General features: G+C 40.8%; 1 protein-coding gene across 2 annotated transcripts in view; it reads right to left on the bottom strand.

The window, feature by feature from the left end:
* The window catches only part of LOC308704978 (nectin-2), a 76,945-nt gene extending 57,335 nt beyond the window's left edge, over positions 1–19,610 (bottom strand). The window contains exon 1 of one of the 2 annotated variants that reach the window (XM_081389727.1): positions 19,128–19,610. In XM_081389727.1, the coding sequence (XP_081245853.1) occupies positions 19,128–19,176 (49 nt within the window). In that variant the 5' untranslated portion in view covers positions 19,177–19,610. The remainder of the gene's footprint in view (positions 1–19,127) is intronic. The other variant, XM_081389728.1, reaches the window with a different exon arrangement.
* Positions 19,611–21,050: the final 1,440 nt, after the last annotated feature.

Raw genomic sequence — 21,050 nt, 5'->3', positions numbered from 1 at the left:
TATTTGTACTCCACTTAGTCTTTTTACTTAATGGAATTTCTGTCTCTCATGAATACTAATTATGACTTGGTTCTGAGGTGTTAGAAATTCGCTAAATCTGATAATTTACTTGATACCTTCGATCTTCTCTTTTTTTCTTTCTTTTTTGGTGGTTTATATACATATTTGCAACTAAAGAAAGTGTTAACTTTTCTTGAAGAATAATAATAAAAAACATTTTTCTTCTACCTGATTTGGTATGATGATTGGTGTACAGATATATTCTGATTTACACATCTCATCTGACTGTCAATGTTCTCTGTATGTAAGTGCCTTTTCGTCTGTAATTTTGTAGGTCCGTAGACACAGTCGTAGGCAAAGTCTTGCATGCGGAATATTTGATGTAAAGGGTGGAATAATATTTAAGTGGTCATTAGTGGGAATCAATAGGCACGGGCAGACTGTGGGTCCAATAGCCAGGACTATTTCGACTCAATTCGGTGCCCACTGATAGGAAGTTGCTTTCAAAGGTCCCGTGCTTATTCGTGTTCACGCTCTGCAGTCTAAAGAACGTCAAAGGTTTCCAATTACAACGTGCTTTGCAGCGTTGAGCACAGCGTTTGCGCACTGCAACTTAAGTGATTGACAGCTTCAGCGCTCTTTGCTCGCTTTCAGTAGCCTATATAATCTATTCGCAGTTTGAATAAAAGTTTTATCTTTCATCCTGCTAAGAGGATCAATGGCCGCGTTGGCTATACACTGCAGAGTTTCAGCAGAGACAAGCGGATTAGTAAATCCGCTAAAATATCCCCTATATTATATGGCAGTAAAGGTTCACATTTGGCTATATGTTCTTTTAACTTATAGAGCCTTCTAAACATCTGTATAGCCTATGGTGTGATTTATGCACACTTGTTCAAAATAGCCTGGTATTGGCAGATTGTTCACATGACGTAGGCAAAAGTTCATTTACACGATGGATGCACATTCTCATGTTTTGTTCTTTTAATTATTACCATATTGGGCTGTGTGTCTATTTTTCTTAAATGCATCAACTCATCAAGAATGCATAATGTTGTTTGATTGCTTGTGTTATGTGAGAAAATATTTTTTGTCTATTTGATGTAGTAGAATTAATGCACTACATACATAATACATATATACATAAAAGTGTCTGCTTAATGAATAAATGTAAAATGTAATGCAGGTGTGGTTCGGGTCGCAGTCTTTATGTCAAACGGGTATTGGCTGAAAGTTGGTAAATGTTCTGCTGGGGTGTGTGTGTGGTAAACTATAAAGTTCATTTGATTTAAACCATTATCATCATTATAGATAAATTGCTAATTCACAGCAAAAGAATGCAGAAACAGAAATCTGTGCTGCTTTTCTGTGAGATGGATGGACACACACACACACACACACACACACACAACAAGGCGGATGAGGTCGGGTTTAACATCTACTCCATCACGATGACCAACAGAAATGAGTCCGTGTTTCAAAAATGTTGATAATGTTTCTCTTGATAATGCGGGCACAGAGCGACTTGTCTTGTGGAAAATTAAATGTGAATCCTCTGCCTTTATCAGCATGTGTCATGTCAAAGTCGAACAATAAAAGAGGAAATCAATCAAGAGATCACTCACTACCTGCATCTGCTGATAGCACACACACAGCACCTAACACCCCCCATTAATTAAACTAGCTCCCTATAATTACACTGATCTTCAAAGAGGGTGACAGAGAGAGAGAGAGAGAGAGATAGAGAGAGAGAGAGAGAGAGAGAGAGAGGAGACAGGGGGATAAACCAGAAGAAAATAGAAGGAATGAACACGGGGCTGATTAAATGAATACATGCATCCGTGTTGTTGACTTCTGGGTGAATGTAACAGAAGTACAATATATATTAAGCAGATCACCAAAGAGCTAAATATGACATGTACGAGAGGGGCTGAAGGAAACACACACACAAGCAGCAATAAGCTGTTAAATGAGCTGGCTGCCGGCATCTCCTTTTAAAGGATGTGAGGAAGATTAGGCTGAGGCGGCAGAGATTTGCCACCACTTTTGATTAGGAACGGATCATCCTGGATTTTCTTCACATCACACGAACACACTCGCACATCAGAGACGCGGCTAATTACAAACGCACACAGGCGCACACAAATGCCCTCACACGCTCCAGCAGCGATGTCTAACTAATTACCTGCTGGAAATGACAGGATCTGCAGGTGAGAGGAGAGACGAGATGAGAGAGAGACCCCTAGAACTTTAACACCTGAGAGAGCAGAGGTGACCGTTATCTGTTTAACACCAAGACGAGAAAGAGACAAGAAAGAGTTGAGAAAAAGACGAGACTATTATGACATGAACACCTGAGAAAGGAGGTGAGAAGGTATGGAGACAAGAGACCCAAAGAGATGAGAAGACACGACATGACATGAAAAGAAATGAGAATTAGACAAGACGATTATCACTTTTAACACCTGGGACAGACGAGACAAGGAAAATATGAGAAGTAATGAGACTGATGAGAAGAGAAAGAGATGAGACTTATCACTTGGACACATGGGAGATAAGAAAAGAGAAGTTACGGAGACGAGAAGAGATAAGAAAAGAAGACATGGCAAAACAAAGACGAGTACCACTTAAACACTTAGATGAGATGAGATGAAAAGATTAAGAGTAGTGAGATGAAAGAAGACACTACATGAGATGAGACAACAAGAGACGCAAAAAAGATGAGAAAGATGGTTACTATGGGAGAAAAGATTCAATCAATCATGATGATTTCTTTAATGATTCTGAATCGATTCACAAAAATCGGTACGCCAATCGTGATGGAAAAATTTTGGATTGAAGTGTGAGGTGCTTAAAGACTCCGACCCCTAAAGGAGAGGTTTATAACAACACCTGGAAGAGGAGAGAGAAGACAAAGGTTATCGCTTCCACATCTGCTTCTCTTCAATCACAGCGACATTCCAGAACAGACCGGTGAAGGAACTCAGCCTATCTATGAATGATCAGCCAAAGAAAACCCGGACACGAGGAGTCCTGAAAAACGGGTCGTAAACCCATCACTCTGTTATTTCCAGGGATAAGGAGGGGTGGAACGGGAGGTGGGGGAAAAATGAGAGCGAGCAGAGAAATGCAACAGCTGTTTCCCATCACATCTGCACAGAGACACAAGCATCAGCTCACAGACACTGCCCTGCGGAGGAGAGAGACAGACACAGGGTGGTGTGTGTGTGTGTGTGTGTGTGTGTGTGGGATGGTCACGGTGGGGGTGAGCGGTAGATGAAATATGGATAGAGAGGGGAGGGGGGGAGAGATGAAGTGAGAGTTGGAGTTGAGCTCTGTTGCTGAAGTAACCTGCTCTGCATTCCCCTTGAGTGAGTCTTTCACTCCCTCAGACAGCTGAAGTTCCTCTCGCTCGTGCTCTCGCTCCCTTTTTCTGACACTCGGAACAAGAAGGGCCTGTGTGAGTTCAAAGATGAAGGAACCCAAAGGAAAGTGTGGGAGCGTGTGTGTGTGCAAATGTCCTCATCAGACCCTGCTTCACCGTGAAGGCATGGCAGTCGCAGTGGCAAGGAGAAATAGGACATCCATCTAAAGCGGAGTGCCGAAGGAACGCCACCTCGCAGCAGCAGCAGGGCTGTTTTTACATTCATTTAGAAAAAATTAAACTATCATTTGTACATGAAGCAAATACAATGAAAAACTGTGGACTGAGGACAAACACAAATTGCTGCCACTAGTGTAGCTTGTGTTTCAATGAGTCATAAAGATTAGGAAAATCTACTTTGCGAAAACTTACTAACACACAAACATCTTACAGGGTGTACGGACATCTGACGGATTGGGTGGGGGGGGGTACACTGTTTCCATGGCAACAGATGAATTAACACCCCCCCACACACACACACACACACACCGCACCCCTCTGAGTTTGCGTCTCCGGTAACCGCTGGGGATGGAGACACACACGGTTAGTGGTAGGTTTATCTCATCCCAGGTTATCATTGAGAGCAAATGGCTGAAAGATAATAATGAATCAAACTGAGAGGAAATGAATCAGACTGGAGGTCTCAAGTTGAAAAACACACTAGAGCACACAAACGCACACACATCTGCCTCTGAATCTCCCTCTCACCGGCTTTCAAAGCGTTTTGTTGACTGATAATGGCCGCTAAAATATACAAACGCTACATTGTTTGCTTTGCTTTCAGCCTGTCTTGATTGATCTCTCAACCGCAGAGAACTGAACCAAAATATTTGCTCGCTAGTTCAAAGAGCCATTCTTTACAGCATCTCTGGATTTACTCACATGCATGTTTACTTACCAATTTAAACAGGACTAAATTAAAGTTAATTAGTTTTACTACAGACTAACTTTAACCCAAAATCTAACAATAACAGAAAACGTTTTGGATTTACTTTATTCATGAACTTCTGGTGACATTTCTCAAGCATTTTGTTTTCCAAACGCACACACACGCGCACCCACACACGCAGAAAGACACGCACGCGTGCACACACACTTCCACCAGCATCTGTGCACTATTTAACCCTGTCTTATTCTATTATAGTGCACCAGGTGTAAGGTTGTGCTCACACCGTCTCTCTTCTTTCCATCTGTTCTCATCATCCATCTCTTTCTGCAGTCCAACTTTCCATGCTCTAATTAATTTATTCATACATACAATGAGTTCTGGGAGATTAACCGCTATAAGCAAGATTAGCATTAACAATTTTTTAAAGCTAATTTTTAAAAAGTAAAAAATGTATCTCTTTAGTATATAATTACAAATATGCTTCAAAAGCCGACATGAAGTCGTCAACCCCTTTAGCTTCCATAATGTGATGTATTTCAGAGCGAAATGGGATTTTTAATGAGACATAAGGAGAGTTTGATTTTATCATAGCAGATAACATGCCAGCACTGATGAATTATTCACAATAAGACCAGGAAAGTGCATTAAGACAAAAATAAGATTCATTTCAACATCACATTGACTTTAAATAACACCTACATTCTTCGACTGCTAGCTAGAAACTATTTCAACTCTGTTAAGGACTGCCAGGGACCATCCATGCACAAGGGTTTTCACTTTTGCAGTTTGAGTTCCCATCAAAGCGAAGGACTGAACGAGGGGATCTCAGAGAAAAGCGGAATGCTAAAGAAAGGAGATTCGTTTCATCTGCTCTTTTCGGCTCATCAGGAATGACATCAAATAAAATCTCTCACACAAGGTGAGGAAAGAATAACCAACGCAGCACAATAAGGTTGTTTGAACAAATCCATTTCAATTGCTTGAAATCCATCAGAAAATGTGTTTGCATAGCCTCTGTGTGAGGGCTGCTTGTTTGTCAGCCACACTTCCTCTGAATGTTAAAATATCAATCTTTCTCTCTCGCTCCTCGACACCTCTCCTTCTCCATCAACCATCCCTTCATTCACCCACCCATCTATTCATCCCTCTCTCCCTCAGCATCTAAATAAATAAACATTGAGAAGGGAACGAGGGAGACCAGGAGAGAAAAACTAGGACACTACAACCTGGGACCCATAGACCTCCCCCACACACAGACAGACTGAGAGAGACAGGAAGGAGTGGTATACCGGCACACATTTAGGTAAAGGAAGGAAGGAAGGAAGACGTGAGGGAAAGAGGAAGAGGAGTGTATATATATGTTCAGGAAAGAGAGATAATAGCAGGGGAGAGATGAATGGTGGACATTGGCACTATAAGATTATTAGCATTCCTGTAGCTCAAACTGTAGAGCATAATGTCATGGGTTCGATTCCTGGGGAACGCATGAACTGATAATATGTATTACTGGATAAAAGCATCTGCCAAATGTGTATGTAACTGTCAATGTTATTAAAGGCAGGGTAGGTTGGATTTTTCTACAAAAAAAAACATTCCAATTTTGTTTAAACTGTCTTTATAAACCAATACATAATTAAAATGTAAGTACTCTGAAAAAGGGAGTGACTGTAGACCTCTCACGACTGTTGTAAACACAGCTCATTATTTCCATTCACTCCACCCCCTCCCTTCTGAGCTCCTTCCAAAGTCACGCCCCCAAAACACATGAACGCGCGACGCCAAACGCTCAGGCTCAGCTGGAAGACGCATTTATTACCTGAGACGAGTGGACAGGAAGGAGCGCAGTGCATGCAGTGACATGTCAGAAACACATGTAATAAAATATCTAACTTTATCACTATAAATATAAACAAATAAGATTGTTTTTAGTACTCACTATCAAGCTAGCATATCGATACTGGTAAAGTTTAAAATCTATTTTGTTTGATTCAGTAACAAGCTATATTTAGGCTATAGGTAACGAGCTATATTTGTAAGGCAAAGCTAAAAACAGGTTGCATTGATACACGGTTTTCCATTACCATCAGTTACACTGTGATGAAGGTGAATTTCGTGCAAGATTCATAACATATACGGTGTTTTGCATGTAAGAGTTCCATGATGAAAACATTGTTGACTCTGATGAGGACTACACTCCGGTGACAAGTACCGCATCGTCGGTTCGAGGACAGGTCCGGGGTCGAGGGCGAAGCAGAGGAGGTCGTTCAAGAGTGCGGGCAACCAGGGTCCGAGGAAGTAGTTTTTGCCTTGTTTGCCTTCGCTGACTGCATATGCAGGTGCTTTGAATTTTGAATGCTCTTTCTCTGCCATAATTTTACTCTTCGTAGGTTCCGCGCCTCTCTTGCACTCCTCAAATCAAACGGGTGCGCGCGCATATGGGCAGATCTAGCAACAGGGGTGGTAGCCATGGTTGCGAGAGAGAGTGACAGTCGCCCAAACCAATCAATTGTTTCGTCCCGAATGGAAATAATGAGCTGTGTTTATTGCAGATTAAAAGGTCTACAGTCACTCGATTTTTATACTCTCTTTTTCAGAGCACTTACATTTTAATTATGTATTGGTATATAAAGACAGTTTAAACAAATTTGAAAAAAGTTTTTTACAAAAATCCTACCTACCCTACCTTTAATAGTCCAAATCAGATAAATAGACTTCCATGGGGAGAAGACAAGGCTGAATAGAGATTTCTGGCCTTTTAAGCTGCATCTGCCTAATCAAAATGCTCCAGTGCTAATCACTTAGAGTCGATTTTACATCCTTTGCTAGCTGGTCCGCCTGGGGCTTTTTTCCTGTTCTTTTCTTTTTCGTTCACTCACAGGCCCGTGTTGCCCTGAGGGCTCTGTTACGGCACAGAAGAAGAATAGCTCACAAACTGAAAACAAATTTACACTTATATCATGTTAGTCTACTCATACATATGATATACAAGCAGATGTTAAGCTTGCATACACATACAAAGCTGCATGAAAATACTCAACCATACACAGAGATAAGGAAATTTCATATGAAAATAAGAACTATGCCTTTCTAACTCCGAAGGGTGCAGGTCATCTCATATGTACGAGTTTGGCACACCCTAGACACAGTCACAATTCATGGATCAGTTTATTTTTCAATGGAATATTTGATTGATAACAATTAGCCAACTAAATAAATAAATACATATTTCATTTAAATTAAACAATTTTAAAAATAAATGCAGCCTTAGTGAGCATTAGAGACCTCTTTAAAAAAAAAAGAAAGAAAAATCTTACCATGCCCAAACCTTTTAAATGGCATAGTGTATATATAAATGTATTATAAATAAACATCCTATAAATGTTAACACGTTTTTTTACAATGTTTTTTTTTTAAATGACTGTAGCACGTAGCCTTTCACTAATTGAGGGATTGAGCTGCTCAGTTTAATTTAGATTGACCCCAAGTAGCGTTCTTTTCCCGCAGTGCCCTTCGAGGGCACAAGAATTCACCCAGTGTGTCAGCACTTTTATTCCCCATCATGCTTTGCTTCTCAGGGAGCACAGAGGGCCATAAAAAGGAGAGCCAGGGCGAAAACTATCCATTCACCCCTCATAAAGAGCGTAAGGAACATTTTCTCCTCTCTTCATTCTTCTGTCCTCTAGAGAGCAGAGGAAGAGAAGGGTGGATCCTCCGACGCTGCCATATCACTTACCTGTATAAATGGAAATGGCTGAGAGAACAATGAGGGGCTTTCTTTAGTCTCCCTCCTCACGCCACACACACACACACACACACACACACACACACACACACACACACACACACACACACACACACACACTTGTTTGAAATGCAGTGTGATTCTAGAAGAGGTAGGGAACAAACACAATGGCTCCTCTGTTCCTCCATGGTCACCATTTCATGTTACTCATCACTGATGAACTGAGCTGTGACTGACAGGTACTATATGGTAATGAATAATTATGTGTAATTTAGAGAGGAATTCAACACAAACAATATAATAATGCATTAAAATGCATCTACCATCTTTATCAACTGAACTGAACTGGTGCGTAATGTGGCATAAGCTAGCAGTGGTGATTTTGATTCATTCTAGTGACTCAAATCTTTTGACTCTGTTCACATATACCTTTACATTTAATCATTTAACAGATGCTTTTATCCAAAGCGACTTAAAAATGAGGAACATTATCAGCCAAACAAATTCGCTCAGATTCATTCATTTTCAGTGTTTTACATCAGTAGGTGGAGGAAGTCGATGTCTTTTTGTCTTTTATGAGTGAGTCACAGTCCAAAAACAGAGTAACAATTGTAATATATTAATAGTGTTATAGAAATAATGTGACTTAGCTTATTTTTACAAATTATAAAGCAGATTTATTTTTTCCTCCATTGTGATGACAACCGATACTCAAAACACATTCTTCCAACCACTGCACACATAAAAACCCCAGACCGAAACACCTTCACTGAATGTACATTGCTATGTGACGCATCAAACAACAGCTTAAAGTAAATCTAGCAAATACGACCCCTACGCAGAATCTATTGTCACAGGTGTCAGTGAATTCTCTCACTGATTCTTACAAGTATTTTGACCTTTAAATGAATCACCAAATGGTGCTCTCTGCCATCTCCACATATGTGTTTTTCTCTTTCAACAATGGAAAATGAGCTATTTCGCTGATTTAACCTTCATGAACCACATAATGTGACAAGAAAGGAAAGAGACAAGAGAAGAGAAAGACTACTGGGAGAAGGAAAGAGAGGTCAGACCCAATTTTAAGAAAAATGGTGTGATTGGAAGCAGAAACGTGGACCTTCTTTTAGAGGAGAAAGGACAGGACAGAAGACGTGACTGCATCCAAATATTAGAGAGAAATAGACTGGTTGCATTTGAAAGAATGATTTTACATGAAAGGTAAATCAGGAACGAGAATCATGCCTGGGTTCTCCCGTCATAACAATAACTGCAAACACTGCACAGAAACACAGTACTCTGAAGAAATATCAACTGTCCTGGTTTTACAAAGCAAACTGGATTAAACAACATCGAGTGAAAGTCCACAACAAACAAAAAGAAACAGCAGAACAACAACGAAGCTGAGAAAGAGAAATGAGAAAGAAAGAAATGATATGACTAGAGAAATAATGAGTCAGAGAGAGAGAGAGAGAGAGAGAGAGAGAGAGAGAGAGAGAGAGAGAGAGAGAGAGAGAGAGAGAGAGAGAGAGAGAGAGAGAGAGAGAGAGAGAGAGAGAGAGAGAGAGAGAGAGAGAGGAGAGAGTGACAGACTGAACATCCCAGCAGTCAGACAGACCCGTTAAGTGGACCGAATCCTCAAGATGGAAGAAGTGAGAAACAAGGGATAAAGAGCAAGAGAGAGACTGGTGGGAGGATGGACTGCGCTCGTTTGTTAAATGGCTGACAGGAGCAAAAGAATGAGACAAAACATCACAGAGGGAAGTCTGAAGAAACACAATGAGGATCAGAGGTCAGAAGAAAACAAGAAAACTAAGAAGATTGTTCAGCAAACATACCTAACAAAAATGTTAATTGTAAGTTTGTATGTTACTGTACGTTCACACCGCCGGGGACGGGGACGCTCTGATGTAGATTAGAATGCGTGATTTTTTTAAAAACTTTATTTAAAGGGGCCGCAAAAACCGTAGCTCCAATTGGTCAAAATCATTATTATTTTGAGCAAATGAATTGCATTCCCACTGAAAAAACAAGCGTTTTTAGTTCAAAGAAGTTCTAGCGCGAAAATGTTGCCTATAAATAGTGTTGCGAGGCTTTTTCTAATCAAACTGACAACACTATGGATGACAAGTCGTACAATAACGGGAAACCCGAAACAGAAATGATTCATTTTTCCTCCATTTTGCTTAGGAACTAATGTGGTCGGAACCAAAGTTTACAGGATTGTGTTCTCTTGTATCCTCTCAGGCGGAGGACTTCTACATTCCGATTGGTTGCCGCCGAACCGCGTCATAGCTTATTACCATAAAGTTGACTTGATTTCAACTCTTCTCGCCGCTCTCGCCTTCCAAGACGCGCCGCGCCACCCTCGCCGGAGCTCGCCGCTGGCTCTCATTGAAAATGAATGGCTTCCGGCCACTTTGACGCTCTCGCCGCCGGCGGTGTGAACGCACAGTTAAAATGAGGCTTAAAGGGAAAGTTCAAACAAAACTGATCTTGTTCTAAACCTCTATGACGTTCTACGGACTATTTAAATTCATCCTCCATTACGCGGCCCCCATTTACATCTCATATCATTTGTAAACTCTTGCAACAACTAACACATTTGTATTATTCCAAACTTTTTTTATATCAGCCCCACAGTGGAAAATGAAACCATATCTGTACCAGCTGGGCCAGATCGGCATGGAATGGTAAACCAACAAAAACGGTTTAGACAACAGTGGAAAAATAGCTAGTTTTGGATGAACTGTTCCTTTAAATTCCAAACTTTCAAAGTCACCTAGACAAGCTCCAGTTCTCCAAGGGAGAACAATCTCGGGAGAACTTAATTTGGGTGATTCACACTCTTTTTCAGTTATTTTACAGTATTTCTTCTCAAATATGCTGACCTTATAAAATACTACATAGAACATACACTAGCATTCACCAAATGTACCCAACAGAACTCACAGGAGATGGGTAAAATTATCTTAAAGGTCACTGCTGTTTTTCTCTGACAGCTCGCTACATTGGGCATGCTAATGACATTAGCGTTCTCTGAGGAGCGCTGTGCCGCTCGCGCTTACAGGAATAAGATAATTCAGCTCGCTGTGACTGTGCTGTAGTTACTGTATCTGGTCTGGAATGAGGCTGCACAAAAAAACGAGGACATTTCTGGTTGGCTAGGATCCAGTCCGGCTTTCATCACGTCGTGGACTGGCCCGACATTCTGCGGACCAGGTGCAAGCCGCTCAGGAAGAGGAGGAGAGGAAAAGAGAGTGAAAGACAAGGGCAAAGTGGCGCTAACGTCATTGCTAACTACAACTGAGTGCAGGGATTAAGAGTGTGAAAAGCATGTGAAAGTGAAAAGAGGGTGGTGGGGATATAAGAGAAAGCAGAGAGTAAATAAAAAAACGAGAAGATAAATCATCACATCTGACGTCCTCTGGAAACGAAGGACTATATTTCACAGTGATGTCAGTCCGACAGGGCAGAGGCTTAACGTCTTTAATAAGCCGTGTCGACTCACAAGGGCATCGCTGGCCTTGCTGATCGATACAGGATCAATGGAGCAAAGCCTTGCTTCCTTGTCTGCCTCTGGCTAGCCGACTCCAGATGGACACGCAAAGGACAGTGAGAAAAAAGCGGGGGGGGCAGAGGAAGGACAATCTTTTAAACAGTATCAGTCACTTCATAAAAGAGTGAGTGAGAGAAACCGAGGCTTATAAGAGGGAAATTGTCTCCTGCATGATTTGTGAATGATGACCGGGCTACCGAAGGTCACATGGTTTGTCACAGAAATCGGTTTTAATTTTCAGTCCCGTGGAGCATAATGTGTAGCATAATGATACAATTAATGACTGAAAGCCTGTTCACACCAAGGACGATAATTATAACAATAAAGTTAAAAAAAATTGTTCTAAGTGTATTAGAATAGGGTCCACAGCTATAACAATAACGATACAGAGGAATGATATTGTTAGAATCACTTTTAAGGTTGGGACACACCAAGTGTTTTTGAGCGTTGGTCGGCTTAGTTTTTTGTGTGTGTGTTCCGCACCGCTGGCTCTAGTCGGACACCGTTTTTGGGCCGATTCAGCATGTTGAATTGACACTAGGGCTGGGCGATATGGCCAAAATTTCATATCCCGATATAGCTCATTTGATATCCCGATAACGATATACATAACGATATAGCAATTTTTCTGTTAATTCAGTTCATGAATAGTCTACCGTAAATCCTCTAATATTGGCCTGTATTCCATTACCGGCCGGGTCTCTAACATTGGCCGGTCTCGCTGTTGGCGGAGGTAAATAATTATTAGAACCAATGTTTTTCTGGGCAGGCCACAACATTATGCTTGTGATAGTAACATGCAAATACCACAGGGGGGCAATGTTTGCTAACGAATCCAAGCCATAGCTACAGTAGCCTGGTCATGTCAATCACTTCGCTCTTGACTCGCACGTGACGTGAGACTTCAGTCACCGGCAGGCTAACGTTGTTTACCATGGCAGCCGCGGAGCCAAAGAGGATTTTTGGCGAAAATCTATTTTTTAACCCCCTGGGTTCGACAATCGCGCCGGCGCGATAGTTTTTTTTTTTTCTTATAAGTGCAAAAGAGATTCAAAATATTCTGTTGACTTTGATCTTAATTACGGAGAGCGCGCGCTATTCAAAAGCAAATAATCTGAGGCAATCCACGCAAACCTGTGACAGTGAACACCCACAATCAGTTGGATATGTTCACTTTCAGGTTCACCTCGTTTTCATTTCGAGGAGCAACGGATCCGGTTGAGGAATAGGTCAGTTCTATATTTGCTTTGTTCTAATCGCAATCTGTACACGCAAAAAGACTGTTTAAATATGAATCGCGTTTCTCTCTCTCTCTCTGTGTGTGTGTGTGTGTGTGTGTGTGTGTGTGTGTGTGTGTGAATGAATGAATGCACAGATGCGCGCTGTTGTGGAGCTACTAACGGGTTGGGTTGGCTGGTCATCTAGTTGAGAATTAACTTACCCTGGTCTGAACCGCGTTTACTACCGTCTTCCTCCATGTTTGTTTATGTATTGCAGCGTGCATGGGCATGCCGTGAGGTTAATTCTGCCGTAAAACGCCTTATCGTGGCGTAAACGATAGAGCCTTATATAAAACGATAGACATTTTCTATCGTCCAGACGATATATTTCGTCATATCGCCCAGCCCTAATTGACACTGGGCCATCGATGAGAGTTTGTGTCTCAGGCTTTAGAATGATTTTTTTCCAGCTGATGTGCAATAAAAACACTAAACGATAAAAAGTCAGAATCCATTCGTTTAATGAGATTGAGTGTTTAAAGCAGTAGAAGCAGTTTCCTCTTAAAATAAGCAGAACGTTATTGTGCATAGGTGTGGATGCTAATAATTAGCCCTATTATCGTTATAGTTATTTTTATGGTTATCGTTCTTGGTGAGAGCTGGCGTCTGTGTATGCATCTAAAATGACAATAAAATGGAGCATGATATCGCAGGACTGAGATTCTTTTAGCACTACTCATAATATAATGCAACTCTCCGCTGTGGGATTCAAGTCTTGCTTATGTAGCTATTCAGAGGCACCGCTACCCAGCCAGACAGTTCTTTCACGCAACCTCGTCTCTCCACACTCCGCTGTGCCCAGTGTGCGAGGGCGCTCGCAGCGAGGAGTCCTGAAACCACCGGCATGCTAAATTTATGAGACAGCACGAGTGTGCTTTTAAAAAATCCTCAGGAATCAGAACCACTTTCACCACCCTCGTCCCTCCCTCTGTGAACCTCTTAGGACAAACACACGCTCATTCCACTAAAAGAAAGGAAGCCTTTCAGTTACTTCATCATCTGATGTTTCTGCCTCAAATGATAAAGTATCTGCATGTGTTAGAAACACTCAGTAAGTGTCTCATTTCAACTTCAGGGGGGGAAAACAGAAGACATTTTCTTTATGATATTGATCGTAATATTAACAATTTCTTCTCATCCTAAATTTTTTTGGTGCGCAGTGCGCATCCCCTCTGCCCCCCAACCCTAATCCAAGCTCTCAATTTAATTTAATTCTGATTTGTTTCTGATTCATTTGGGTATATTGCGATTTTAATGTTCATTTTAAGCACATATGTAAAAAAATAAAAAAATTATACATGGCAGTCTCATTAAAACCAATGATTCAAACTATACATTAAATGAACAAAGCTATTGTATGATTTTAGTAGACTTTAAATATAGCGCCCATTTAATCACTTTAAATGTGCTTTTTGTTATTTTTAGCCTGCTTGACTGGTAACCCGAAGGTTGCGGGTTCGATTCTTAATACCGGCAGGAAATGACTAAGGTGCCCTTGAGCAAAGCAACTAACCCCCAATCGCTCCCCGGGCGCCACAGTGAATGCTGCCCACTGCTCCGGTGTGTGTGTCCACGGTTTGCAGTGTGTGTGTTCACTACTCACTCCTCCTAATGTGTGAGCACTAACTTAGATGGGTTAAACGCAGAGGACAAATTCCGAGTATGGGTTACCATACTTGGCCTTCACATGTCACTTTCATTCATTCAGAATAGAGCAACTATGAAATTCTACTAAATATGTAGGCTACTTTTATATTTTATGGAAAATGAGAGTTACTGTGGAACATGAGAGTTAAATGATGAAAACTCAGTGAAAAACCTCAGTGAATATGGAGCCAACAAACCAGAAAGAGCAGCTTCATTATCCCAAAAACCTTCAGGGTTGCAATGTTAATCATAAAACAAACTGGATGGCATTCTGTCTAGAGGGGCCGAATGCTCATCATGTCCTATTGCTTTTTATGCCATTTGGCTTCACATTTAAAGAGGGCAGATCTGTGGTCATTTTCCCTATGAGTAGACATGACCTACTACAGCAACCTGGCAACTCTCAAAATTCCTATATCAACCTGGCAACCAGCGCAACTGGCTACTGGCCCCTGGAGGGTCACTCATCTCCCAGCATGCAATAGGACAAGGGGGTAAACTCAGCCAGCATGGGGTGTGATAACATTATGTTTTTGTGTGTGTCTCGCTGAATCATGTTTTATCTGCATTTTAGATGCATAAAAACAGGAGCAGTTCCATCACACGATCATAAGGCACTTTATGAAGTAGATGGTAAACCACAGCAGGAGCAGAACCCTGCTTTCTCATTCCTCCCTGCCACTTGTTTCAGTTCTCACCATCTTGTCAAAGCCACAATGGTCGGTTGGCTTTCCATCACTAGGCGAAAGACTAAAATATGAGGACCAATTTACTGGACATATCAACCCCATGAATCTCTAATACCGTAAAAGCATTCTGAGATCTGACATCTGCTGAACCAGTGAGAGCGGAGTGAGAGAAAGAAAGTGACAAGAATAGAGCGAGGCAGACAGAAAAGAAATGCTTGAAAGAGCCTTGTCCTCTAAGTGCTTCGAGGACCAGGCGAGATTCATTTTAGCTCCATTTTTGAACGAAGAAAAAGCGATTCTGAAAATAACCCTGACTACAAAAGTTACTTATATTATATTTCAACCGTCACTCATAAGTCAGACTCCGTTGTGTTACAGTACATGGATATCGTACGAAGCTTGGTGGGAAAATCTCCAGTGTCCGTATGAGTGCAGGTTGATGTTAATTACAAGGTCAGTCATTGATTTCGGCAGACTTCATTCCCAGAGCTGCATGTCAAACACAGACTTGCGACAAGTGTTAAAAGCTTTGGTTCCCCCATCCACAAATCCCAACACTCATCCAGCCTTATCTCTTACATGCAACCAGAATGAGAGATCCACAATCACTGATGGCTCCCTTCACCCGCACACACAGCTACAGGTTCCCAAAACCCCCTCATATACACTCATAAAGGTTCTTTATCAGCATCTATAGTATCCACGAAGAACCCATAACATCCATAAGGGAGCAGCAAGATTAATTGTTAAAAGATCGATCTCGTTTCACACACCCGCAATCTTATTTCTAAATTACAATGACTCGACTATGTCTATTACATTTTTTGACAAGTACGAACACAGTGATCTTCATTGATGCTGCTGCTGCTGACACAGTTAAAGCAGTTGTCATGTATGAAACAGCTTCACAAACAGTCTTTTCAACCACACAGTATCATTATTTCTGTGCTACAAACATTCAAATTCTCACAGAAGTACTGCGATAAAAGTTTATAATTCGGATATAAACACTGATGTCTACAGTGGCGATCAAAATAGAGTAAATCACTTTTTGAAAGTAATGGCCCTTAAAATAACGATTGTATCAAGTTCATTGTTACACCAGTAGGTGGCAACAAATGATTTAAAAAAAAAAAGTAATTGAATAATTAATTCAAGATATTAATTTTAAAAAAATATCTGATTTACCCCAATGAAGTATTTATGAGTGAGTCATTGAATCATTCATTCAAACAGTTTTTAGAATTAAATTAATTCTAATTAAATGTTTTAAATAGATAGCAGCAATTGACATTTTGTCAGGACTCTAGCTCTAACATCCATGGAATCTTTCCACTGCACAAAAGGTTCTTTATAGTGAAAACAATTTCTTTACATTATTAAAATGTTCTTTACATATAAGAAAAAAAGTGGTTATTTTAAGAATTGTTCACTAAAAGGTTCTTTAAAGAACCCCCAAAAATCCCACTGTGAAAATCCCCTTTTGAAAATCCCCTTTTGAAACCTTTATTTTAAAGAGTGTACCAAGATAACCTTGTGCAAGAGTTTTTGCAGGAATGCAGCATTTTTTAAATCAATGTTCTTTCCAGTCTTTCGGTTCTGTCTACTGCTACACCTCCTCCCACGTTCTTTCACCAGCTCAGACACTAATAAACAGCGTGGCCTTGAGGTCAGCATGAGGTGGGGCAGCGGGGGTTGGGGGGGGAGATTTGAATACACCAATGGCAATCATCGCTCAAACAAAAGCAAGCGGATAAGGACGGCAAGGGACGCAAAAAGAGAGGAAGGAAGGGAAAGAAATGGGAGAAGATGAGAGAATGGCAGCTGAAAAACCTTCAGAGTCGGTCCAACTTTTGTTTGCATGCTCCTCAGTTTCTGGAAACGGCAAACAATGGAGACCGTCTCGCCTGTTTACTCAACACTTCTTCACTGTTTAACCCACTTGAGCTAGCGCTGTTCCAATCGTTGTGTGCGCTTGTTAGTGTACGTCTGTAACTGCTGTACTCACACAGTTTAGAATAAGGTCATCTTGGCCTCCGCCTCCATCATCGTAGCAGCCTAACATTTTCCCCAACCCCCTCCTCCTCTCACTCAAACAAACACACACACACACACAGACCACTTGATGCATTCAGCCAGAGACGCCGCTACAGTAGCCCCCCTAACCCTGGCTTTCAATGAAAACACAGCGTCTCCATGGCAACAGGTTCAAGCATTTTTTGACCCGTGTTCACTAGGAGGGTATTATAACACAATCAGTAGCTGCTATTGTGCAGATCGCTGCTGCTCCCAGTAGCCTACATTTCGTTCTGGAACTAGAAAGACGAACTGGCTCAAGTTTTATACTCATAAAACTAGTTAAACCTACTTCCTGTCCGTATAGCTCTTAATTTAAAAAGCAATAATGAGGTTATTAAAATAATGCTTTTATATGGGTGTGCATGATGTTGGTCTGATTGTTTTTAATAGGCACGCAATGAAAATGAGTCTGCAGGGGCCACCGAGTCGAGCTCACAAAACAATGCTTTGACCCTTTAAATATTTTGCAACTGTTGTGTATAAAGGCAAAAGCTCCCAGGACACTGAACTAAACGGATCCGAAGGGAAAGGGAGGAAAGGGAAAAAAGGAAAACACAAGGCCTGTTTATACTGTTTGCTTAAGCGAGGCAATCATGACCCCTTCTTCCGCTGCTCTGTTCATGAATAAAACAAATCCTTTGTTTCGTTATTCTAGTTTTCCTCCTGAAGTGCAGCCGATGTACTGTGAAATAGGCCCAGGCAGAAGAGGTCCAGACCATGAATAAGTTAAAGGAGTAAATTGCTTTTTTCCCCTTATTTAGTTACGACAAAGTACTGCATCCTGTGATGTCACAAACCTTTACCACATCATATCCTCTTAATACATCATGTATTTTCCTATACATTACAAATTTCCCATATATAAGACTATTCATACCTTTTATTATAATCAAAACTAACAAGTTCTACTGAAGATCTTTTACAGTGTGTGTATGCTCGGTTAGACACTAACACCAGCCAAGCTCACTCGCTGTCAGGTGTTGTGCACCTGCGGACCATGACATGGCGACTGAATAATTAAACTGCAAAGACACTGAGGAGCAGCTGAATATACGATCAAAAGGAGCTGAATATACCGGTAAACTGATTGATCGTCGGGTCAAATAAATTAACTGTTAAAAATTCAACAACATGACATTTTTAAAGTGATTTTTATAGCTTTCAGAGATAAGACTAAAATGACACTAAGTTAGTTGAAACCCACTTTATTATAAAAAAATAAAAAATAAACACATAAATACAACGTCCGAAACCCCCTGTTGCGTGATGGATTTATTTACGTGTCCTTTCAGTTGGAAATAATATGATATGATGTGAAGGGAGAAAAGACTCAAAGGACGCGAGGAACAGGGAGAAATGTGGTACGAGGGAGAGAGAGAGCACCGAATGACGACTGGATAATGTCCCTAGTTTCGCAAACAAACACACCTGTCAACACGTATGAGGAAAAAAAGCACTTCTCAAGGCCACACCTAGAGAAACATGGCGCTTATCGAAACCAAACCCCAGGGAAAGAAACAAGATGAATGTCCAAACCGGAAAGTTATTTTCCCTCATACTATATAACCCTGGCCTAATTAACAATTTTATTTCAAGAAGAATATAATCATGATTGTAGTCAGAGTTCAGTGAGAGATGTACGTGCGCACAATTAAGATACAGCCTAACTTACTGAAGGATATTTATATTATGACTCCAGACTATCGCTTTGATTGAGTCTATCTATTTGAGTGAAAGTGAAAGAGAACAGTGTGATTTATAACCGGCGACAATTTGTGATTCCTTGTGCTATTTATTTAAAGATCATATATGTCTTACCTTGAATAATTAGGAGAAGGAGTGCGATTAACAGTCCTGACATGTTCATCGGAGGGAAGGGTGGACAGTCCACCTTTACAAAAATTGTCTGTTGTCCGCTTGTTGAACTCGGTACAGAATCGAGACGGTCAGATGGAGATATAAACTGTTACGTTAGGTGGTTTCTCTAGTTTCTATCAATGGGCGAGCAGAGAAACTTAACGTGAAGGTGCGTCGCTGACGCCTGTTCAGCAGTCCCTCCTCTTGAGTTGGTTTACAATCTAGCGTCCGAAATCCCTTTTAAATCGTATAAACAGCTTCTGTCCTCCGAACTGCGGTGTACGGCTGCCAGGTAAGAAGCGTCCTACAGGTGAATAAATATCCAGTGAGTGAGTTAGGGGTTTCTTGGACTTAAGCGGCGGAGTCTCAAACCTGTCGCCCTGGGATCGGACTCTGTTGAAACTCTATCAGGAGCGCGAAGCTCATTGGACACAGTCGTGTGATGTCATGCCGTACGTCACGCTGAATTTAAACAGTCACCTAAAATCCACTGGAGGCTCGGTACTTTCCAGAAACTAGAAGGTTTTGACCATTATTCCTTTTAGTTTCAGGCAACTAAACTATAATTCGATCCAATCATGACAGGAATTGTCCTACTTTCAGTTAACAGTTCTCATGTTTCGTCTTATAAAGTGCTGTATTCACCAAATATCACACTGTATTAGCCTACACACCTACTTCGTCATATAATGACGAAATTCCCTGTGTATTTCCTTTGCCTTTTTTGGATGCTGGAGTATATTCTGGAAAACAACATTTACACCTTTCTAACCAGTCTTTTTGCTGGTTTTCACTCTTTTTTATTTATTTTTTATCAGTTCTTGCTGAGAATGTGCTTTCTCTTCGTTTCTAAAGCTTAGTTGCCAATGTAAGAGCAGATATAAATTCAGCATAATGAGTTTCGTAGTGTTATAAAACGATGCAATGGAAAAAGTAATAAGCGCAGAAATATATTTAGGATAAGATTAGTTGCGACTTGTGGGTTAACTAGTAAAGTGGCTCTAGCGCTCCCCTTGCTGGTAACACTAGACACTACAGCTAACCATATCATCGTTGAAACATGTGGCGCATTTTACCATTGCATCAGTTTTGCATATCTGCATCTCCGAAAGAACATTGATTTTGTTCAGAATCTATGCTGTGGAAGCAGGCTTACACAAGGCGAAATACAATCACACTGAACAAAACTACACGTTTTAGTGAGATGAGATCAGTTCTGATTGCTGAAATAGTTCTGTCCTATATGGGCAGATGTGCTTGACTCTACCACAGTTCCATTCAGTTTCTGTCACTTTCACACCCCATTAAATCAAAACTGAAGCATCTCTCTCTTTACTCATTCTCTCTGTCGTTTGCACTGGGCCAATGGCACGTACAGTAGGCTACTTTGACTCTCATTAGCTGCTTTGCCCTAGTTTGCTCTCTCTGAAGTTTCTCTTCCCCAGCTCATTTACCCCTACCGTCTTTTCTCCATTTCAGTTTTCTTTATTTTTATCTCTTTTCTTTAGACCCTTTCTCATTCTTTAGCTCAGAGGTGATTAGAAGCTAAGCTGGTAATGGGACTTGGAGGTGCTGATAAGTCTGTTAACTTTAATTAAAGACATTTACAGGGATGTAAAGACATTTAGCCAGAAGCTGAAGACCATTTCTGATTACATCTCTAAATCCTTTTTCTTATGTTCTCACTCTCTTTCTCTCTCTTTTTACAAGCATATTCCCACACTCTTGGCTAACAGTCCACTCTGTTCAGTTTTATGACCAGCCAACATTTTCTACGGTTTGCAGTTCAAAAATTAGCATTTTTATACTTTTTATACTATATGATCTATTATACTATTTTGTACTGATCCTTGTTATAGCCTGAAGCAGGACTATGTGACTGCA

The sequence above is a fragment of the Scardinius erythrophthalmus genome (genome assembly GCF_964197995.2).
Source record: "Scardinius erythrophthalmus genome assembly, chromosome: 16".
Classification (NCBI taxonomy): Eukaryota; Metazoa; Chordata; class Actinopteri; order Cypriniformes; family Leuciscidae; genus Scardinius; species Scardinius erythrophthalmus.
This window is presented reverse-complemented; position numbering and strand designations above follow the sequence as displayed.